The 23452-nt window shown below is 48.6% G+C and overlaps 1 protein-coding gene across 9 annotated transcripts in view; it reads right to left on the bottom strand.

The window, feature by feature from the left end:
- Positions 1-14865: 14865 nt before the first annotated feature.
- RPS6KA1 (ribosomal protein S6 kinase A1) overlaps positions 14866-23452 on the bottom strand; it is a 57724-nt gene continuing 49137 nt past the window's right edge. For 8 of the 9 annotated variants that reach the window (XM_074562836.1, XM_074562830.1, XM_074562831.1 and 5 more), the window contains 12 exons: positions 23355-23443; positions 23051-23115; positions 21942-22044; positions 21510-21637; positions 20916-21041; positions 20375-20464; positions 19971-20129; positions 19596-19757; positions 18907-18983; positions 18612-18729; positions 18055-18192; positions 14866-17730 (listed from right to left, as the gene is read on the bottom strand). In XM_074562836.1, the coding sequence (XP_074418937.1) occupies positions 17608-17730; positions 18055-18192; positions 18612-18729; positions 18907-18983; positions 19596-19757; positions 19971-20129; positions 20375-20464; positions 20916-21041; positions 21510-21637; positions 21942-22044; positions 23051-23115; positions 23355-23443 (1378 nt within the window). In that variant the 3' untranslated portion in view covers positions 14866-17607. The remainder of the gene's footprint in view (positions 17731-18054; positions 18193-18611; positions 18730-18906; positions 18984-19595; positions 19758-19970; positions 20130-20374; positions 20465-20915; positions 21042-21509; positions 21638-21941; positions 22045-23050; positions 23116-23354; positions 23444-23452) is intronic. The other variant, XR_012584207.1, reaches the window with a different exon arrangement.

The following is a 23452-nucleotide window of genomic DNA, read 5'->3' as shown; positions in this document are numbered from 1 at the left end:
TTTAAAAATATGGTCTAGAAATACCCCCAAATCATAGAAATTATGTCACTTGAGGATTTAAGATGCAATACAAAATTAAGAAATATCAAGACACACAATGAAAATGGTGGAATGAAAACAGTGTTGCACTTACTTGTCTATGTTAAAAGGGGAAGGGGGGGCTGAAGTGAAAGGTTTTATTTTTACTTAATTACTCTCAGTGTTCACTGGGGACTCCTTCCAAAGTGTATTTTATATTTGGACCTAAATGCAAGCAGGATTCAGCCTTGATCTTATTCCTTATGACAATACGTTTCTTAAATTAGAAGTCCCACAACTAGAATGTTGGCACCACCATGAATGTTCCTTCAGCACCAGAGAGCCTCTTATGCGTTACCAATCTATTAATCCAGGAAGCAGTTAGCATAGGGGAAAAAAAAAAAGGAGAGATTGTTTAAAATAAAAAAACAATCCAGAAAATAATACTTTGCAGGATTCCAGCATCTTTCATCCAAGGATCTCAACATACTTTGAAATATGAAGTCTCAAAATACTTGAAAAAAAACCCCAAACCCAAACCTGCTCAACTTTAAGGTATTTTTAAAATTATATTAATTGAGTGAGCATCCACCTGCGATGCAATTACAAGAGTCTCCTACTGCAGCATTTCACACATATTCAATCCACCTTCTGGTTACAGCTTACAAGTTTGTGGTACGTAGAAGGAACAGCAGAGCTGGTTAAAGATTTTCTCTTGCTTCACATACTCTGCAAGCTTCTCATTAACTCATACATGACTTTAATCAGTGCTGAAGCACACACTTCTTCGAGCATGCATCAGGACTGATCTGGAAAAAAAACCTCATTCAATAAAATATTATAACTATGAATTAATAAAGAAAAAGGCAACCTTTTTCTAAAGTGACTGCTGATTTTCACATATAAAGGGTTAAACCGACCTTCACTGATCCAGAAGAGGAAATAAAATAGAACTTTAAGGACAAAAATGGAGCACTTCAAGAGATTATTACCAAGAGCTACATTCAAGATAGAAGACAAAACCTTAAAGCACAGATGCTTCTAAAACAAGAGATCACACGTTTTAAAAAAGCACACTACCAGCCCCTATAATGAATAAGCAAAACGAGGGGAATCAGGTTTTTTTTTTTTTCCCTTGCAGGGCTGTGGAGCTCAGAGGAAAGGGGGCATTCAGTCGATGTGCTAGCAGAGCCAGATGCATGCTTTGCACTTATGCAGGGCTGTGGAGCTGGTATTGGTTGGGGGGGTGGGGGGGAGAGAGAAAACAGAGTAAGCCTGAGAAAAACCCATCAGAGCTCCTGTCCTCCCCTTTCAGCGTTAATGGGAGGGATACGAGTCTATGGGAGCTGCAGTGGGGGATGGGGCTGGCAGAGGGGGTGGGGAGAAGCACAGCAAGGCCTTACAATCATCAGCAGCTCTTGTTCTCCTCTCCTTTCAGCGTTAGCAGGAGGATGTGAAGCTCATGTAGCTGGGAACGGGATGGGGGAAGCAGAACAGGATCATAGTTTAGCTTTTGTCCTCTCTCCACAGGGTTAATGGGAGGACATGAAGCCTGTGTAACTGGGATAGGGGGAGGGGATGGGGGGGGCGGTTTAGGGCCTTAGATCACCGTTTCTTGCCCTGCTCTCCCTGCAGGGTTAACAGGAGGATGCGAACTCTCGTCTAGGGGCGGCTTTAGGGTTTGTGGGGTCCTGTGTAAAATCAAACACCCGAGGGGGTGTGGAACGACACACATGGCGGGGACCAAGGACAAACTTCCCTAAACGTGGCGCTGCCTCTCGGCGACTCGCAGGCCCGCTCGGCCAGAAAAACGAGCCATTAAGTTGCCGGTGGCCGTCGGCGGGGTGGGGTGAGCCCAGCTCCTTATCTGTGGGGCGCAGGGAGCGCGGCCCCCCCGGGGGCCGACGGTAAGGGCCAGGTGTGCTGACAGAAACATGGGCCCTCAAGGAGGGGGGGGCGGGGAGGAAGCACCGACCACGGGTTAGGGGGGGAGACGGGGCAGCCCCGCGGGGCCCGTGTGGAAACTGCTCCGAGGGCGCTCACCTGCCAGGAGGAAACCGCGTCGCCTGAGGCGGGCAGGCCGAGGCGCGACCCTCAGACCCTCGCCTTTAAACCTGAAGGGGAAAAGTTTCCCCGAACTTTGCCCGCTCGCCCCACTGAGGGTAGCGGGGAGGGGGGGGTGGTCTGCCGGCCCGGCCGCCTCCTCAGCGCCACCCCCGCCGCCGGGGGAGGGAGCGCTGTTCCCGGCTCCGCGCCGCGTTTTCCCGCTCACCCCCCGCCCTCGCGCACAGCTCCCCGTGTCTCCTCACTCCTCCGCGCCTCCGGACCCCTCCGCCGGAGCCGGCGCTTGGTTTTTTTCACCTCCCCTCCCCCTCCCCACACCGCTTCCTCCTGGTTTATTCCGGCCAAGGCCGCGGGGTGAGGGCGCGGGGTGAGAAACCTTTCTCTCCCCGTTCCTGTAACGGTAACCCGCTGAGGGACGGAGCCTTTTGCCGGGTTGAGAGAGGCGAGGCGGTTGGGACTACTTGGCGTTCCTGCCACGGCCTCGGCGGAAGGAGCTCGCTGTGCGAGAGGATGCGCGGTGCTGCGGCTCTCCTCAGCGCTTCCTGGAAACTCCCGCTTAGGAGCGAAGGGGGGGGGGGCGAGCGGGAGGGAAGGAGTCCCAGGTCGGGAAGGGGGGGGAACGGCACAGCCTCCTCCCCGCCGCCGCACCGGGGACCGGCAGGGGCAGCCTGGCCATCCCCTGAGCCCGCTGATACCCCTCGAACTGACCTCCCCCACCCGCCTTTCCTGTGCACATGGAGGACGGGGAAGTGAAGGATAAACTCCCTCATAACCGTCGTGGGGGGTGGGCACCCCGTTTTTCCCCCCGTTTTTTCCCTCTTTTTTTCCCCCTTCATTAACCCGAAGGAGAGGGATGGGGAACGGGAGAATGTGACTTGAGTGGCCGGGGGACGAAGAGCTCTTCATCCCGGCCTTGGCAGGGAGGGGGCGCGGGGAGAAGCAGCCTGGTTTGAGGGGGTAATAGGGGGCAGCTACCCTCCAAATCGGTTCCCTGTTCCCCCGTGTTTCCCCGCCCCGGGTGGCTCCGGCTCCCCGCCGTGGGCCTCGGTGGGAGCGGGGCTGCGGGGGCCGGGAGTTAATGGGAGCGCCCGGCGGGGGAGGGGAGGCCCGAGTTTGTAAATGGAAACACTGGTACATAAGCATTTAGCACAATCGGGCTGGAAAGCTCCAACTGCAAAGGGCTGAGAACAAAAAAAAAAAAAGAAAAAAAAAGAAAAAAAAAAGTGAAAAGCCTCCCTTTGCTGCCCTCTGCCTGCCGCTGCGCTCGGCGAGGCGGCCGGGCCCTCCTGCGCAGGGCTGCTGGCTTCAGAGAGCTGAAAGAAAACTCGCCTTTTTTTTGGGGGGGGGGGGGGTGAAAAAATGGAGGAAATGGGGCCAGCTCTTGTACCTGTGTTGCCTTTCTTGCTCTGAATACGATCGGTTATCCTTTTTTCCTGGGTTTTCATGCACCACTCTTCTCCTCGCTTCCAAACAACAGGATTTCTTACGGGGCTAAAACTCGTTAGACTCAGCTAAAGGATATTCTCAAGTTGGGAGGGCTTTGGGGTCTACACATTAGTACTTGCTTAACGAGACAAAAGCACATAGTGTATGCAAGCCACAAAAAATAAAAATAAAAAATGAAGTGGGGGGGAAAAAAACAGGAGGGAAAAGCAAGGCCACTGATAAATGCCCGTGATACACAAACAAGGACACGCAGCATCAGTAAATAGCGTATGGTTCATTAGATATGGGCTTTAGTGATTCTGCCTAACCGTCGAACTTGCTCCCACTGCCTTCTCCCGCTTGTGGCCTTTTACAAGCTGCTCTCTCCAGCTCTTTCAGGTCCCAGAGTTTGTTGCACTTTAAACGTGTTGTTGTTGATCCTCTCTGCTGTTGCAATGCAACTCTTTGACACAAAAAAAACCCTCTTCCTCCGCTGAATCCGTGAGTTTCGGGGATGCTGGGACCACTCAGGAGAAGCAGGCAACATGTAATGAAATTATGTGGAAGAGAAAGATCCATTATAGCAAGTAGATACCCGTAAATCCTGTTAGCGGCCAAGCATTTCCATAGAAATTTCCTCATCCTAGATGCCCAGCACCGCTCACACGCTTCCATTTCCTTAACACTGTTCCCTAAATCTCTTCGTGGCTTCATTTACAAACCTAAAATCCAAATGTAAATTGAGGGTGAAGGTTGTCCTCGACCTCCTGATCTCTTTGAAGTCGCCGTCTCCTTCATTGGTTTTAGCTCTAAATTACGGAGTTCAGGATCTACTGGAAAGTGCAGCCTCCAGCTCTTGAGGACAAAGAGAGAAACATCTATCGGCTTTACGCTCCTCCAGCACCAGTCAATTAAAGACGATCTGTGCTCTGTTTTAGGCCTCAGCTCCCTTTTAGTATCTTTTAGTTAGTTCCTCTCTTTGTTGCACTTTTATTATTTTGGTCTTTGTACTCCAATCAGTACAGAACGTCTTGTAAATATATGTATTTATTCTGTCAGTCTTGCGCTGCTTCCCTTCTACCATCAAAATATTAAAACACAAAAGCTCGCTGATTACTCATCAGCAGATCTGCGAATTTACACCCAGACAGCTTTCTTTGGAGCAAGTCAGCAAATTAAAAACAACGCCTCCGAAAAACTTTGGCTGAGAATCGATTGTTTCCAGATCCTTTTTTTTTTTTTTTTTTTTTTCCCCCTCAATAAAAAAGGCAGGTCCCGGGGAAAGCCAATAAACAGCCGCTATTGAAAAGCCGATGGCGCACCACATTCTGATGCTGGTTGTTTCGGAGTAATTGCAATCTTGTGTTTAGATAGCAGGAGATAGGAAAATGTCACTTTGTCTGCAAGTCCCATAAGAATAAATCATCCTGGATACTTCAAGGGGATAAAGTGTCTACCGACAAAGAGCTGGTTCAATAGTCTGGACTGAAAAGCTTTACGTTGCCTGGTAGATAGTTTAAATTATCATGGAAGGATTATCAAAAGCCTGGGGAAAAAAAAAAAAAAAAGAAAAACAACACATTAAAACGAAGAACTCAAATTCTTCTTGTCCAACTGCAGGAAATTCGAATGTTGGAGAGAAAAAAAGCCCACAGCTCCCTGATTTCATGAACTCTTAATTGAGGAAAAGTGGTTTATTCCTAAATGTCCTTTTAGTGTGCTCCAGTCTGAGTAAGTTATTGTTTGTCCTCTTGTTTTTATGGCAACCACTCCAGTATCGACCACTTTAATATTAACCACTTGAGCGTTTTCAGTGATTCCTGAGAGCTGTGCGAGTGATAATGTGCCTCCCGCGCCCGCAGCCCGACGCGGGGATCCTCAGCACGACGGGCTAAGATGCAAAGATGCACCTTGAAAAGTTCCAGGTTCTGTAATTAAGCATAAATCAATTATTCTGGCTGAATTTTGTTCAATTAACGATGCTAATTGCCTGGCCGGCAGACAGTTTAGAATTTGAAACCGTTTCATAACTGATAGGTAAAGATTTTGCAGTTGGAAGTGATTTAACGGTATTGTTGATAATAGATCCAATGCAAATCCCTCTCCTGCTGTTACGGTGGCTCCCCAGCGCCGGGTAGAAGGGCAGTCCTGCTTGCTTAGGGGAAAAAAAAAAGATAATCTGGTTGAGAATTGTGCTTTCTTTTAAATAATTACCAGATCCAGTGTAGTATTTACACCTGTATTTTTAATGTTCCAGCTGACGTTTTTAATTTTTAAAGTTACTCCAGCGAGCAGAGATCACTCTGAATCCGGACTAGCAGAATGTAGTAAAAAAAAAAAAAAAAGGTGTTAGTTTTATTTAGCTGCTGTTCTATCACTAAGCGCATATTAAAGAGGGAAAGCTGTGGTTATCAGACCGGAGTACTTGATACTCGGTACTCCCACATGGTACGTCTGAAGTGATGTTACTGAAATATACTGCAAGAGATTCCGCTCTTTATCTTTCGAGCCTCTTGCTAGGCCTCTGGCGGAGGATGAGGGAAGTTTACAGGAGACTCCCAAATGGGGGGAAAAAAAAAAAAAGTCAGCTAAATGATGTATTTGTGAATCAGCAGCTGAAGAAACATTGTCATGTGAAGGGAATCCCACTATTAATGAAAGAAATGTTTTCACGCCTGCAGGTTTCAGTGAAAGCCTGTGCGCCACCGCCGTCCAGTCACAGCCCCTAAACCAGGCAAACTCACACCGTTTCTGTGCTCCAAGCGCAGGCGGCACAAACACGGGGAGCAGAGAGAGGAGTCACCGCTTGTTTGAATGAGTGGCTGTCGGGGGTACCTGTGTTCACCTTCGCGCCGGAGCCAGCGCTGCGGGTCACAGGAACTACAGTCACGAGGACAAAGAGAGGTGGAGATTAGCGAGCCAAAGCAAACACGTTAGAGAAGTCAGGCGAGTCTTTTTGGAGGAGGAAGTTTCAAGCACGCTTTTCAACCCGTCGCACGACCTGTTTGCGATCGGGCAAGGCTGCGTTAGTCCGAAGGCCGAAGAAGTAAAATGCAGGTAGAAGGTAGAGGTGTCTCCTCTCTGTGGCTGCCAAGGAGAAGTAGTGAGAAGACAGCACAAGACAGAACAAAAATTGCCAAGACAGCATGCTCATTTTTCAGAAAACACCCATTAGTGGAATTGTTTTCTTTTCTCAAATTTGACAAATCAGTTCAAGCCCACACACATCCTGCGGGATACACTACAGGCGAGTATCTAGCCTCTCTCATTTCCCAAACAGCTCTGTCACCCTACTAGCAATCATCTGTCAAAGGCACCTCATTGCAGGTTGTAGTCCCTCAAGACAAAATAATTCAAAATATTTATACCCTTTTTTTTAATGAATGGAAGATGCTCCTATGTATAAGCTGAAGACACAGTAAACATCAACAGAAGCAGCTAACTTTCACATTTTCTGGTGATGACAGGTTGCCCCCTTACAAATCTTTTTGCTGTTCTTCTGGCCTCAACAGATCTAGAAGGATAGTTCAAAGACCGCTGATTATGCCATTCAGTAACTGGAAAGAGAAAAAAAGCCGTGGATGAAGTTAAGAAGAGAGAGAAAAGCACGCTGTGCCCCAACCCCCAAATTTTCGCAATGCACATGGGCCGGTTGTGTGAACTCGACAGAGAGCTACGGGGATGTTACACTGCAGTCCTACAACTCTAATTCTTGCAGATTTCAGGCTGTATCTGATTATGCATTTCTGTATTTTCTGAGTACGTAATTACCTAGCACGGTACGTGTGGGTTATGGAGTAAACCCAGTTGGGAGTGGTGCAGCGAGAAGGGGAGAAAGGTCTGCATGTGGGTGGGTGGATTTGTCTGTGTTGGCGATTGCAACAATCGGCGAGTGCAGTGCAGAGAAAAGTCTTGCCTGGGAAGAAACGGAGATAAAAATCACAGCTTTGTGCTGCGAGCAGTTATTGCCTCCCTGTAGACTACAGAGCACCTGCTCAGGCATAATCCCAAACAGGTTACAGTCAAGGAAATAAAAGTTTCAGGCTCCTCAGAGTTGAGGAGTTCAAGAAATCTAAGTGTCCTTGCTGTAAATGCAAGGTAAATTATTCATTCGCTCTCCCCCCACCCTTTCCCTCCCTCCAGTTCAGTTTTAGTTTTCATGCTTTAATCGTTTTGACACCAAGCTGTACAAAAGTAATTTAAAATTAACATGACTGACACTTGGTAGATAGCGGGACCTAGCGCAGGGCTCCACCTTCTACTCGGGACTGCGGAGAGGGGCTCGGGATTGGCTGCGGGTCCTGAGGCAGCTGATGGGGACCAAGGAAAAACATGGCAAACAATTAATTTGCTAATTTAGTTTTCTGTTTAATTCGAAACCGGAAAATTGTCAGGCGCTCATCAGCCCACGAGCAAGGCTAAGTGGACTCAGGGCAGCGCTGCGCAGCAAGGAGGGGACACATTTGATCAGCCAGCAAAGCGATTTCTTCTGCTGGTGCCAATGGTATTTAATAGGCTCAATAAAGCGCTTTAGCACTGAAGTTCTGCAGCACAGGGTTTTGCGCCACCTCTCCTCGATCCGCTGCATTTTGTGCCTGCGATAACAGCCTCTTTCACTGGGAAAGGGGTAGCACGCGCACGCGTGTTACAAAACAGCCGTGAAAAGTTCCCACCTTAAGCGCAGAACACGCCATAGCCCGTCATTAACCTGATACCTCCAAACGATGCCTCGGTCAACCCAGATTCTTACAGGGGTAACTCCTGCGCACGATAAACGATGGCGAGGAGCAACAAGCCTGTATCAGGACTAATGTCCTTTGATGGAAAAATAAATGCTTTAATTTGATTTCCTCCCTTCAGCTGTGAAGGAGAGCCTGTAATTTCAGATCGGCATGGAGTGCGCCCTTTACGCTCAGTTTTGGACCTATTTTTGATTTAGTAAATTGAATTGTATCATATTTATTTCATGCGTCCAATTCAGGATTCCACTGGTGGCTCGTCAGAGCAAAATTTACTGGCACTGGGAAACCACCACAGCTCTAAATTTCGTCTGGTACATTTGCAAGGATTTGCTGTTGTGCGTGCGAGTGGGTGTGCGAGAAGTTGCGGAGGCATTAAATCAATTAGTTGGTTACCAGCAGAGGGAGCGTGGGTCAGGGCTGGGTTCAGCGGGGAGGCAGTAGGCTAAAAATGGGACTGTCTCCCAAGGAAGCGGCACAGCACAGCGCTCTCAAAGACAGTCAGTTGTGGCATCGGCACGATTTGTTTCCTAAATCCAAATGAACCGAGAGAGAGGATCTCATTTGCAAACGTGGGACCTTGCTCGGCCTCACTCATTCACAGATTTCCTCTTCCCCTTCTAAATGATGCTCTCTGTAAGTCCAAGTCACTAGATGGTACTGTTGCTGTTTAATATTGACGCCTCTGTGGGCCAGCTATTTGGGAAACTCACATTTCTGCTGAGAGCTGAAGAAGGGCCGTGTTATTTGTCAGGGAGACGCCAGCAAGGAGCCAGGGAGAAGAAGTAGGTCAGGTCTGGTTCCTGGGATTCAGTTGTCGGCGGGGGGAGCGGAGGGATGGCAAAGATCTCATCTGAGCTGGTTTGCTTCCAGGTCTGCTGCCCGAAGGGGACACAGGATCAGGCCCTCATGGAAACCTCGTGAAACCCAGGTCTTGGTCAACCTCGCTCACGGTTAAGCGCTGCTACGTGGACTCAGCCTCCTGGCAGGGAGAACTGCCAGCTTGGGCAGCAAATATCGAGCTCTACAGCACGCTAAAAGGCAACCCGAGGTGAGCCGCTGGTTGCCCAAATCCCTTAATCGCTCAGAAACACCCCCAAGCTTTCAAATGACATCATTGCCCGCGTCCCATCCCCGTTAGGAGGTCACCGGCCTCTCCGTGGTGCATGGTAACAAACAGGTTATTGTGCTCTGCTCTGCAAACAAGCCCCAGCCCTCCCAACCACGGGAGAGACAGGCTCCTTCCCCAGTCAGGCAGCCCACGGAGAGCTGCCTGCCCTGCCTTCGCTTGGGTTTCTATTAGAGGGGAAAGTCAGGCCAATTAAATCAGGCAGCATTGAATCTCTAATTGACATAAATGAGACAGACAGACAGCTGGGAAGACTGGGGTGGGGGGGAGGGAAAGGGGAGCAGGTGCCCTGGATGAGAAAGAGATGGAAATCCAACCTAATAGTACTGCAGCTTTTCTTTTCTGTATGTTTATATTAGCTAGCAACATCTTGAAAAGTGGCTGAGCTCCTGCTGGAGACAAATTAGAGCCATAAATACAAGTTACAACCATTATGTAGTTGATTAGGAAGTTCCCCAAAACCTCCAAACAAACCCAAAGCAAAAAAACCACAAAACCAACAAACAAACCCTCAAAATGACTTTTTCACTTGTGTTGTTAAATAAAAAAAAAAAAAAATCTGTTTTTTCCCCATGCAGTCTGAACAGCTCAACAATTACAAAATAATTTAAAATCACATTCGTTTAATTTTCCACTTCTGAGCAGCGCATGACTAGGTATTTCCCCCTCTCTTTTTAACCAGGGAGTGCTCTTTTTCCTCAAACAGCCCCTTCAAATATTAATTTGCACAGAAATAAGTTATTTAAATTCGTATGTTTCAGAAGAACGAGGCATAAAGGGGAGGAACTTACCAAAGGCCCCGGCACCGGCACCGCAGCTGGAACCAGAATTACCAGCCCTTGGGCAGGTGCCTCCCCAGGGGAGCGAGCTGCCTCTCCCGGGGTGGTGCCTTTACGGAAACACAAACTCTTGGCAGTTTTCTCCCAACACCACCCTTCTGCTGGGCAGGTGAGCGGAGGGAACCTTGTAGGGTACAAGAGCAAGGGCGAAGCAGCAGCGGATGCAGGCAACAAGGCAGGGGAATATCAGTTTTGCTGTGCTGGTAAATCCCCCGGCGGCACAAAAAGCAGCAACTCTGGATTAGCTCTTGCAAACCAGAAGGAAAACAACCTGTATCTTATTTTTAAAACAGTGAAGATTTGCACATTGAGGTGCAAGAACACCAGAAATGTTTCTCACTTACATTTCCAGAAACTTTTGAAGTCCCTTCCCGAATATTTCAATGCATTTTCCTTCACCATTTTCCCAGCTGGGATCATTTTTTTGCCAGTACAGACAATTCTTCTTGGTATCCATGGGAATTGCCTCCATAATTAGACGTGCACCCAGTGCACAGATCAGAGCCTTCAAACCCAGCAGCTGGAACTAGGAGGCGGGTCTGATTAAATCTGCTCTGCCACAAGGAGAAAAGCCAGCTTTAATGAAACATCAGAAGCGCTCCCTACCCCTTCTTTAAACAGCGCAGGAAAAGGGACTCCAGTTTTACTTGGCGGGTCGCTGCTCATCGCGAGCTCGCAACTCGCTGAACAGAGCGCAGGCGTAGCAGCAACTCATCTGGGGCCTTGAAATTAGGGATCTGTCTCATTAAAAAGGCTCTAATTGCCAGCAATGGCATTTATTAAAGGGGACTCACAATATGCCTTCAGAATTGCAGTAAAGACTGGAAATATTAGCAGTTGCAGACCTCGGTCGTTCAGGATAACCCTTCCTCGATCGTTTAGGATAACTCTTCCTTGACCTCTTAGGATAACTCTTCCTCAAGCCAGTGGATCGGGGTCAGCTCATACGTGGCTCGTAGAGAAGAACTTCTCACCTGGGGTTTCCTGCCCTGACCAGAAGCGATCATTTGCATCCATCCACCAAAACAACTCTTTTTTTTTTTTTTTTTTTTTTTTCTTTCCACGGGAAGGAAATGATTTCTATTACTGCACACCCAGTCTGCGTTTAACAACCTGCTGAACAGAAAAGGGAGCTGGTGAAAGAGGCAGATGGTTGGATAGAAATTATTAATCCCATACAAGCTTTTTTACCTTTATTTGCTGCTTCCAGTTGGCGTCACAAACCCCAGCAAAGCTGGGGGCTTCCCCTGGGCTGACAGTGAGCTGAGCGAGGCGGCACAGCACAAAAACCACGCTGTAAGCCCGCGTTTCTCTACCTTTTTCAAAAAATAGAGCTGGGAGTCGGAGCGGAGAAGACACGTTAAAATTACAAGTAATTTGGCGAATGGGAAAAAAAGCGACTTTTAACAAATAATGATTTTTCCTGCAGAGGACGTGGCGGGATCAAACACGGCTCTGGTCTAGACAGAGCTGGAGTCCCCGCCTGCCTTAGAAGTTCCTACAGCACGGGCTGAGGAGAATTTAGCATATCGTTTCCCTAATATGATTAAAATGCAGCTCCCTGTCCTGGGGTACTGACAAATCCTCAAATCTGGAGGGATTCAAAACCACGTCACCGTTTCCGCTGCTGAAGGAGTCACTCGCTCGGGAGAACGCGGGCGCAGGGACAAGCGACGCTGGCAGATCCCGGCTAACGGAGGTTTCCCTACGTGAAGTTTGAACTCAGCCCTTCTCGTAATCCTGTAATTTGAATATCATTTTCACAAACCTTGCAAGATGCAGATGAATGAGAGATTCCTGGCTTCGAGTCAAATGCTGCGGTAATTAAATGTTTATAAAACACTTTAAGCATGTGAAGTGCTATTATCCCAGACAAGAAACCAACAGACTACGGCAGATTGGAGCGGGATTTTGAGGTACAGCAGCAAACACAGCTCATTTCTCCTGCTGCATCTCTCTTTTAGAGTTGCTAGCAGAGGATTATGGAGAACATTACCAGGTTCCTTTTATTATAACCAGGATACGTCAACCCAGAATTGCTTGCTTTCATGGGAACATGTGTGATTCAGAAGTTTTTCCCTCTGTAATAAATACCCAAGTAGAGGGCCAGCTTGCTGCTTATCTCGTGAAGGAACTACCCCTAGGGAAACAAGAAATTGCTGCTACTCCTGATCTCTCGCATAAAACTGAAGAGGTTCCACCTGCTACAGGTTTCTAACACCATCTGCTGTTTAAAAATAAGACAGCATTTGAGCAAGGCAGCGCACGAGAGTTTGTACTCGTTTGATAAAGCAGAAGTGACACCAGCTCATCTAGAAGGTTTGTGCAATTGGCACGTTGCACTTCTGTTCTTTCAAGCCCTGAACATGTTTCGACTTGATCTTAATTATGAAGTGAACGATTTCTTCGCTGGAAGACCCCGAAACCCAGTGACAGCAGCTGAAAGCCAGGGCCGCCCCACAAAACTTAAATCTTTGTCCGCAGCCACAGGACCCCAACCTCTTAGTCCTGAAGCAAATTTCAAAGCGGCGTCACTCCAATCCAAAGCCTGCCCCCCCCCAAAGAAAAAACAACCTTCTAAAAAAGTTTAATACTTCCTTAGGAGAGAGCCATAACCTCCACAGGGTATGAGGAACTCAAAGAAAGTTGTTCTTTCCATTAAAAATAAAAATATTTACCTTTTACTGCCGCACACCGCTGCCTGGATGACAGAATAAATACTCCAACCAAGGATTCTTTTGCTGCTTCCTAATTGGAAGCGATTCAAACTTTTGTCCCAGGAAAAACAACAGAGCCCCAGAGGTCATTACACACCTAAATCAAAGGTCTCGCCACCGATGCTTTTAGTTTTTGTTGCGTTAAAAAGCAAAGAAGTATTCTTAATAACAACACTTTTTTTTTTTTTTTTTTTTTAAAAAAAAAGTGTTTTCTCCAAACGGGTCCCTGTGGAGCCCAGCCATTCCCCCTGAGACGAGGCAGCGATTTTATTGCTGCAGGTTTAGACAAAAATGACCCCAAATTTTAAGAGTCTAATAGCAAAGAGAGGACGCGGCTACGCAATCCTTCTCCAGCCGCATCACGGCAGCCCGTCTACAGCGTCACCCGCCGTATTTCCCATTTAGAACCCCCTCCACACACCCAGCATTTGAAGAGTCGGGGGCTCCTTTTGTAAGCGATCAGCTTCTCACCCCGGCACTTTACACGCGCTTCTCGACAAAAGGGACCTTTTACATGTCAATTTATTTTCAGACAAGCATATCTGAAAGGGAGTTGCTCTCCAGAGCAGAATTAGTATTAATGGCAGGTGTTCCAGTGGAACACAAAGGGAGGAAGGCAGCAAGTTAGCTCGGCTTAAGTAGTAAGACAGCTTGATGTTTTAATAACCAGAGGCAAAAAAATGGAGCGGCAGCGGACCTCCAGCTTTCATAGCATGAATGAAGGTTTTATTCAGAGCCCCCTATGTACTTGCAAAAGAAGACCTTGAAATATTTTAACTGTTTTCTTCGCGTTAAAAGAGGGATTAAATTGTTGAATATTACATGAAAGCGCAGCAGCCGCCCCGCATACCGTCGAACACGCTTGCGGTCACCGAGTGTTTCCGAAGCCTCCCCCGTTCTCGGGAAGGCGGCACCGCGAGGAGGTGGTGGCACCCAGGAGGCCGCCGGCTGCGCAATTCCCTGTCCAAAAATGCCTAAAGACGCCAGAAAAAGAATTAGCGTGACCTAACTTGAGGGTGGGGATTTGAAGAGGGCGTTGGCATTAGTTGGATGGGAAGTTCAAATGCAGATCAGTTGCTCGGTGACGTTTCACTAAGGAAAAAAAAAAAAAAAGATGATTGCTGAGAAAGTTACCCGCCTTCAGTTTTAAAGGCAGCCTAAATAGTCATGATGGGAATATTTACCAGGCCAAAATACATTTATTTACGCTCCGGTTAATTTGACAGAGGTCAGTACCACGTCGTTAAGAGGAAGGCACGACTCCTTCACACAGTGGGAAGAAGGAAAACGGCCTCTCAGCGGGGTCAACCTCTTTTACAACAGAAAAGTTGCTCTTTTACGCCCCGAAAGAGGAAAGTTTAACCTTTCTTATACAGAAGCTGTATTATATAGAGCGGTTCAACATTATTTTCAGGCTCCTTGTCTATGGATTAACATGCTATTTCCACACAGGTTAATTCCAGGTAGACTCAGCTATTTGAGGCTGGATTCCGGGATTTCTGCTCCCTTGAGCTTTCGTATAGACGTACAGGACAAGAATCTTAGAGGTCCAGTCAACTGTTAAACACCTGAAATAACACAAGCAGTTTTCCTTGTAAGGATTTCCTTATGTATGAACGTTAAATACATTTTTGTCCCTTTTCAAATCAAAACAAAGGTAAGCTGTATATCCTTTGTCCCAAATTAAAGCTGAATGACCTCAAACTCTGGTGAGGGCAGATCATTTTGGTCTTCTCTAAGACACCCAGTGGCTCCCCCCAACAGGCATTAGACACCCAACCTGCCACAGGTTTCACCTCAGAAAATGCAATTTCAGTTAATTTGACAGCGGTTGGTCCCAGCTGTATTTTGGCAAAGGTTTAATACTGTCGGGACAAAACCAGAAAGGGAACGAGGGGGCCCACCTGACCCGTTACAAACACCTACAGTTCTCGTACACAGAAAGATCAACAAGTCCATTTTTATTGAGCACTGGAATTAAAAAAGTAACAGCACTTGCTTGATCTGGAACTAGAAATCAAGACTTATTATTACTTATGGAAAGATCACGCAAAACAACTTGGTTAAAAGCACCCCAGAAAGCAAGGTGCAGCCCTTCATGTTCACTCTGTTCTCCAAAGTCATGGAGGTCCCAGAAGCTACAGCTGCACCAAACACAAAGTTCCTCTGATGGAAGACCCCAGTGAGGCAGGGGGGTTTCATGCTCCGGCTATTGGGGTTTGACGCTCCGGGTATCGGGGTTCGACGTTCCGCGTATCGTCTCACGGCCAGGCAGAGCCTGCAGCAACCGTGGGCTGCTCTCCCTGTGCCCACCGAGCTCTGCCCCTGGTTGGCCTGTGCACCTTGGAGTTGTCACTAGTTGGCTTCACACCAGCACCACTGGAGGATTAAGCAAAGGTTGTCGTGTTTTTCCTGACTGATACTTGAGAACATTTACAATTCCGTACAAACAAGCCGGCTGCCATCCAAGCGGGATGAACGTTTGGTTTAAGACCCATCCCGTACCGTTGCGAGGCTCCCAGCGAGTGGTGATCACCACCAACGCGTCCAACCCCATCCACCGTTTCAGACCCCACCCTTGAAGCACAACAGAGGAAATATTCTGAAAAACTGTCATAGTGTCTGCGTCAATCCCAACAGGATTGACTCCAGCTCCAGAAAGAAGCTGTTTATAATTATTGTATTTGTTTCAGGTACCTAAAATCCACACACCTTCTCACCGGCACGAGAGTTTCTGCACAGTTGTAGGAAACATAAGGCAGGTCCACTGGCACCAACGCAAACCTCGTGCCAGAGGAGAAAGCAAGTATTTTTAAAGAAGGCATTTTGCGTGGTGGAGTGTCCCCTCCCCAGCTATCAGCAAAACAGTAAATCCAGCTCTGCTGGGGGGCGGTGGCAAAACCAGTGAGAAGATCCCGGGTACACGGGCACTGGCTGCCTCCTCGCAGCGGCACGGGACACTAGGGCAGTACTTGGAATAAATATAGAAAAAAATCGTGCCTATTTCAGCTTCTCACTGGCTGCTCCAGGGACTAAACCAGGACCTGCCTGGATGAGGGTAGAGGAGGAGAGAGCTGTACGTCTCTGAGAAATGGTTTTTTATGGAATTCTCCACTTTAGAGTCAACTGGGACTAAGCAAAAGGGAAAAGGAAAAAAGAAATCTTCCCCTCTCCTTACATGATCAGCCACAATAGCAGAAATTCACGTGAGAACCTTTGCTGGCTTCAGTCGCATCCTTGAGCACGTGAGCGTTTGCAGTCGCTGTAGCTCTCCCGCTCCTCCCGAGAAACAGCCACCGCCGAACCGGGGAGCTCCAGCAATTCCCTGCGAGTCAGAATGGGTCGGGAATTCATTTCTAGCACAATCTGCCTCCAAGTGTTGGTTTCTATTAGCATTAAAATGTCCTGAGAGCAAGAAGTTCCCCTCCGCAGCCCGCATCCTGCCACCGTTCCTGTTGGTGACGGCCTTATTCCAGAACTGGTTCTTATTACTTCCCGCTGCAAAGTGAGGTATTGCACCTGAGAGAAGGTGGCATAATATGCAGCCCTACTGCAGTACTGCTGGTTTTCCCATCACAGGGCCAAAGGAAAAAGCTTTGCAGATCTCCCCAAAAGGCAGGCAAGAATCATTAGCCCCGTCCGACGTAGGGGAATGACCAGGGTCGCTAATTCTGCGGCTAAAAGTCAGCGAGTAAAAAAACCCATCAACTGAATGACACGTTTATTGTACGATTCAGAAAGAAACCCTGAGTTACCAGCTGTAGAACAAAGTTAAATTAAAAAAGAGGATGGTTTGTTTCAGAGGTTCCTGCTGAAGCAAAGGAAACCCAAAAATAGTAAAAGCAGCAGCCAGAGCCAGCTTTGCCAAGGAGAAAGTTCCTTTGTCATCCCTGCCTGCGCGGGTGACAAACTCCCCAGGGAGTGATGGGGAGAACATGAAGATGGGAGGGCAGAGGGCAGGAGTGAGCCAATCCCAGCAGGTATTCTGGAGAGCTGAGCATCACTGGGGGTGTTTGGAAAACCCGTGGTTTATTTTGTTCAGAGAACTGTCGTCTGGGCTGGGGGAGGGCAGGAGAGAGGAAGAAATGGAGTCTGAAAAATCGACCTTACACTCTGAACTCACACGCACAAGAAGTGAAGGGGAGGGAAGTCCTTTACAAACATGACTGCTGCTGGCTAGGAGGCTGCGGGGTCGACTTTGGGAAGAGCATCCCATTTGGGAAGAGCATTGAAAGGTTCAAGGGAGGAAAAACCCTAAAGCCTAAAACCCAACTCTTCCAGCTGCAATGGCGTTGGAGAGGATCAGTTCCAAGAAATGATGTAGCTACAACGAATACCTGGCCCTACACAGGAAAGGGTGAACCAGAGCTGCTTTTTAGTGCCACTTGACATCAGTTATACATTCTAGTTCCCATATACACAGATGGATGTCTTTAAAAATTGACAATTTACACTTCAAAAAAGTTTTACAGTGAAGTTCTCTCGGCAAAGATCAGTCCACACAAGGAGGAGCCAGTCTTTCAGAAACAGAAAGGCACTTGGCCTTTTGAGAAGAAGTCCTCAAGGGAGCTCCTATGCAGGCATTGACCGCCCCATCTCCTGCCCCCCCGTCTTCAGTAGGTGTTCAAAGTCTGGTGTGCCTGCAGCGCGCCGAGCGGCCGCAGACCATCCCAGCTTCACAGTGTGGTGGAAGGGAGTTTCTTCACCCGCCTCTGTGCCAGAATGGAGGATTCGATGGGCTTCAGCTGGGGGCTTGGCTTGGAGCTGTTCAGTGCAGAGTATGTGGCAGCCATCGCCCCCTTGGAGAGAAGGCACGAGAAGTCATTTACATGTAGAAGCATTTCAGACTCATGGCTTTTCAAGATGAGGGACCAGAGTAGTCAGACCCACAAACAAAGCCAGAAGCGTCTTTCTTTTTTCTTTAAATCTCCCTCCCATACCGACATGCTGTTAAAGAACCTCCCTAGGTTTTCCTGCCAAAAAAATTGCTTGTCTTGTATTGCCTCCCCTGGCCCACAGTCTCCAACCTTCCATCCTGCTTTGCCCACACCACCGTCACCCCACCTGGACCGCTGCTTTCCAAAGAGCCCAAGGTCCATGAGGAACCAGCCCAGACTTTGTACCTTTACAAGCTGAACGTCCTGGTGATTCAGCTGGCTCTGGGGTAAGCTGTCCTTCTGGGTTATCCATGGATGCTGCAGGACCTGCTTGGCTGTTAGACGCTGGTGAGGATCTACGTGAAGCATCTTTGATACCAGATCCTAAGGGCATCATTTGGAAAGTTAGACTTTAGAAGATTTTATACTTTAAATGCAAAAATACCACCTGTTGGCCCCCTCTGAATTTAAATTCAGAAGCCAAGTTTAAAGCCCTCAGACATCAGTCTCCTTTTGTACAAACTATGTTTTCAGTAGGCTTGGGAGGTGTAACACAGCAGCAAACCCCGCACAGGTCAAGCATGAGGTTGGTATTGCACACAAATATTCACGGCCAGAGCTAAAACAAAGCAGGGAGAAGGAAGCTGCTATGGAGGAGACGTGCATGGGGTAGAAGCTACACTGCTGGTTTTCTCTGCTCTCTTCTGCCCTTCCTCCCCAACCTGCTTTAAACTTGCCTCACAGCAACTGGCCGTGCGTCACCTCAACCCTTTAATGTAACAGAGATGAATATCAAACCCTACCTTGGCCATGTCAGAAATAGTGTCCCAATTGCCTCCACTGACGGAGAACTTCCCCCTGCCTATCCGGGTCAGGATCTCTTCCGGAGTGTCACTGGGACCATTTGCAAACGGAGTGGAGCTGAGGACAGAAGAGAGAGCATTTGATTTACTGTCCTGTAACCCAGCCAGGGAGCGCCTCCAGGTAGCAGCAGCCGACAAGGAGAGGTCCAACTGCCACCACGGAGCGTGTCTGAGAGCAAGGTGGTCAGTGGTCACAGTCCCAGCTGCTGCCTTCCAGCGATGCAGAAGCACTTACCCTGCGAGCATGGTGTACAGGAGAACTCCCAGGCTCCAGATGTCACAGCCCTCATCGTAGCCTTGGCGTTTTAGTACCTGAACAGAATAAGCAAAGGAAAAAAATATAAATGCTCGGTTCTTGTCATTGAGCTCTCTTCAGCTCTTGAAGAGCGTGCAGTCTGTATGTGAAGCTCCTAGAGCCCTACTGACGGCGAAGTCTTGGACTAAAGATCAGGATTCAAATCAAATTTTGGTTTCATGGAACAGAGGAACCCCCCAGGCACATCAAAATGACAAGTGAGAAAGGAGCCATGTTCCAGTGCGGTGACACTGCACGTACGCTCCATCGCGTGCCTGCTCTTTTCCTTTCTTACAAACCAACACAGCTGAGTGGAAAATCATCCCACCTCTTTTACCAGGTCTGTTAATCAGGAAGAGAAGCAACCTAGAAAATCACTGGGATTTTAAAGTCTCAGTACCCTAAGCAGAGCCTCCCATCAGGGCAGCACAAGTTGGAGAACTGCACGTGAGATCCCCTATGTGTTCATTACTACAAGTGGTATTTCTGTAATTAACTATTCCAGGACAGAATACACCAGAGCAGGCTGGAGTTCGGAATGGGGCAGACCTGCCTGTGCCGAGTGAGAGCACAGGCTGGGGGAGGGACGCGAGAACTACCGAAGGGACTCAGGTCAGTGAGGTGCTTACCTCAGGTGCCACAAAGTTTGCCGTGTAACAGGGAGTCATGAGAAGGCCGTTCTCAGCCCTCAGCTGCTTGGCAAAGCCAAAGTCACAAATGCGAATGCTTTCGGGATTTCCTGACTCATCCACGTAGAGAATATTGCTGGGTTTCAAGTCCCTGTGAACCACCTGTGGAGCAAAGAAAGTGCCATTCTCATACCCCCAGAAGACAAAGGTCCGAAGCTGCATCAGGACAGTCAATCCCTGCCTTGGCCCCACATCTGGCTCACCCAGACAGCAACACCAGCAAGAAATAATAGTCCTGACAGGCACAGTTACTCCCTGGAGGAGAGGGAGCACAGTGCAACGCCAGGCGGCTTCCCAGGAAAACAGGAAACTCACCCCTTGGGAATGCAGATACTCCACTGTTTTACAGATCGTGTGCAGGACTGAACTGGCTTCCCTCTCCGAGAAAAATTTCTGTTTGAGGATTTTATCCAGCAGCTCCCCTCCCCTCATCAGCTCAGTCACCAGATACACGTACTTCCCATCATCGTACACCTACCAAAGCAAACATGGAGGGGTTAACCGGAAAGTGCTTCCACAGCTTCCCTTCTGTACCTCTACCACCAAGAAGCAGACAGAGATCAGCAATGCCGAGGCCGGGGGGGGATGCTTCCCCACCCCAGAGCCATACACGGAGCAGGGGCACTGGGTTGCCCGTGCTGGAGCTGCATTGCTCCCCCCACAGACCATCTGCCCTTCCTAAACCAAACTACGGGAGAAGTCATTCCAGTCACACTCACATCTTTCAAGGTGATGATGTTTGGATGCTGCCCGTATCGCAGGAGGATTTCTATTTCCTCAGAAGGGTCTCGCTTGCTCTTGTCAATAACCTGCAAGAGCACGGACCAGCATTAGCCACAAAGGGAAGAGGGAGCAGGACAATGCAAAAAGGTGAGTGTTTGGAGCCCTGCAGAGATCCTGCACCGTATCCATTCCCTGTCCCCTGGTCTCTTTAGCAATAAGCTCCTAGTTGTTTCATCAGTTCTGTGTCCCCAAACCCCAATGTTTTATGTCTGGCTTATTTGTTAAGAGCTGACATAGCCACAGCAAGCCTTGCAAAGAAAGGCGAGATACTGTCCTCCCTCTGAGAGGAGAACGCTGCTTCCCTGCTATTCCCAGATAAGAAAGCTTGTGCAGTTACACGCACAGCAGCACAGAAATTGTCCACTTAGGCCCTACTCAAGCAGGGAAAGCGATTTCATTCCTGGATGTTATTTTGGTCACTGTGGGGATGAACAGAAATCTAACAGGGGAGTTCAGTTCAGATGGCAAATCTCAGACCTTGACTGCGTATTCCATGTTGGTTGCTTTATGAATGCAGCGTTTGCACACTGAGTAGGAGCCGACGCCAATTGTCTCCTTCACCACGTAGCCGTCGTTGAACTGGACATTCTTGCCATGCAGCTGCTGCAAGAGGAGAGCAGAGAGTTGATGAGCTGGGAGGGTTCAGGGAAGGGTTTGTGCAACGCGATGAGTGATAACAGCAACAGAGAGGGAGCTGACAGACGGCTGTCTGCTCCATCCCACAGCTTCTCCTCCCGGCTGGGGAGAGGCAGAAGAGAACAAGGCAGATATAGGTCAGTGGGCTAACGCTATCTGCGGCTAGCGTGGTGCATTTTGGTGGCACCTACCAACCCACGGACCTCCCGCCAGCACGGGCCCACCTGGGGAGGGGAAAGCAAAGAGACTTGCGTTGCCCTGCCAGCCTTTGCACGCGACAGTCAATAGAAATTAAAGAACAACAGGAAGCAAGAATTCAAAACAGAACGACGCGGCCTCAGGCTTCCCGTGAGCTCTGCTCCAGATGGTCCCGCAGACCCACGCTGGAGCGTTACTGCAGCTTCGAACAGTTGTTCCTCTGTCCCCGCTTTTTACCTGTACCACCGAATGCAGAGGCGACTGGGCGGGTTTCACTTTGCCATCCTCCATCAATCCGGTCGCCACAAAACTGAAGCCTCGGAAGAGCTGATGGGCCCCAGCGCTTGGGGGGATGCCTGGGGAATCTGCAACAGGAGTTGAGGGATGACTTGAAGAGGGCGAGCCCTGCAGAACCAGGCGCCTTCCCCGTGCTCCCCAGCAGCTGTGGCTCCTCTTTAGGTTATTCAGGACAAAAGCCACACCGCATAGCACCGAGCTTACACAGAACGCTCCACTTATCTATGGCTGGGTCACCTCCTCAGCGCTGCAAGCCTCTGGATCTGGCAGCAGGAGGCAAACCTTGCCCTCCTGGCACCGGCAAATCACCGTTTAAGCCGTACAGTGTCATTTCACACAGGAAACTTTGGCTTTGCGTGAATTCACACAAACCTTTTGGTGTGCGCGACGTAAATTCTGTGTCAAAGTAAAAGGTGTCATCTGGCTGGCCTACTGCAGGCTTGAAGGGCGGTTTGATTTCCCGGCGGTACAGCTTCTGCAAAACAAAGACAGCTCGAAAGCGCTCCGACAGGTCAGCGCTCCCGTACGCACTCAGAAGGGCGCAAAGGCTTGCTAGGAACGAGAGGCCAAGAAAAGATTTTGTGAACCTAGAAACAGCTCTGTGGCTTAGCACTGAACTGCAGCTCAGTAGTCTGAGGGAAGGCTTCTTGGCCAGTGGGGTGCATTTTGAGTCAGTTTGCGGAGAAATTCTACAAGTTCTACCTTATAATAAATCAAAGAAAAAAAAAAGTGTTCTATACGTAGCTTAGTCCCACTCCAAAAGCAGTATCCATAAAGTATTTACCTCGCCAGGCTCTTCCACCTCCTCCTAACTGCCATTAGGGCTTTGCTGACACATATCCCCCCAGGGACAGCCAGAGGAGATGCCCTAGGAGGACATTCATCTCCCAGCACACCCACAAGCAGCCTCTCCAAATTGCTTCTTGAAGCAAAAATTTGAAATAAGCTTTACTAGCGTTGCCGGAGGTTCAGTCTGGCAGCTTGCTGGGCGCCTCGAAAGCTCTGAAAGGCTGATCTTCAAAATCCCTTACCAAGTAAGGGAAAACAGGGAAGGGACAAAATTATGTGGTAAAGTAGGGAGTTGGTCAGAAGCAATTGGGAAATGCCGGTTGAGTTATCGCCCTGCTTCTCTGTACAAAATGAGGTATTTCCTTGCCAGAAATGTTTCCCTGAGTCCTTCCCGCTTTGTGCAAGACAATCCGTGTTGTGCCAAACCCCAATTAAAACCTGCACCTTACTGCTGAGAGATGAGTAAATTCGAACCAGGGTGAGATTATAGGCAAACTCAGGGATGAAACAGTTATTCACAGAACAAACAGAATTTTAGTTTCGGGAAGGATTATTGGAAGAGATGGAAACCTGGACTGGTAGCTCTCCCATAGCTGGTCAAGCATCACGACTCTGCTGTTACTGCAATCAGCAGAACTGCGTTACTGGTGCTGAGTGGGGTAGAAGTTTACTTTTATATTTCTGATACTCACATTCCAGTCAATGGTGGAGTAGAAAGGATGGCGCTTGATTTCTTCTGCCCCGTCTGGTCCAGAACCTGAAAGATGCACCCGTGGAGTGCGTCGCATTAAATCAGGACCACCGACAAAGCAAAGGCTACCACCACGTACACGCAAGACAGCCAGGTATTACGGGGAACCTGGCTGTAATGAAACAAGCCCATTAACTGTGCACAAGCGTGAACATGCTGCTGACCCACGAGGATGTGAGAGGCCCCAAGACAGCGTCAGGTGTACTCAGAAACCAAAAAAAATAAATAAAAAATAATTGTCTTACCTAATCGGTTGGCTGGATTCCTTTTGAAAAGGGCTCGCAGGAGGCTCTGTGCTTCACAGCTCAGGAACTGCGGCATGCCCAGCTTTGCTCTGGAGAGG

Source organism: Larus michahellis, chromosome 19, assembly GCF_964199755.1.
Source record: "Larus michahellis chromosome 19, bLarMic1.1, whole genome shotgun sequence".
NCBI classification, from domain to species: Eukaryota; Metazoa; Chordata; class Aves; order Charadriiformes; family Laridae; genus Larus; species Larus michahellis.
The sequence above is the reverse complement of the archived record's forward strand: the minus strand, read 5'-3'. Positions and strand labels throughout refer to the sequence as shown.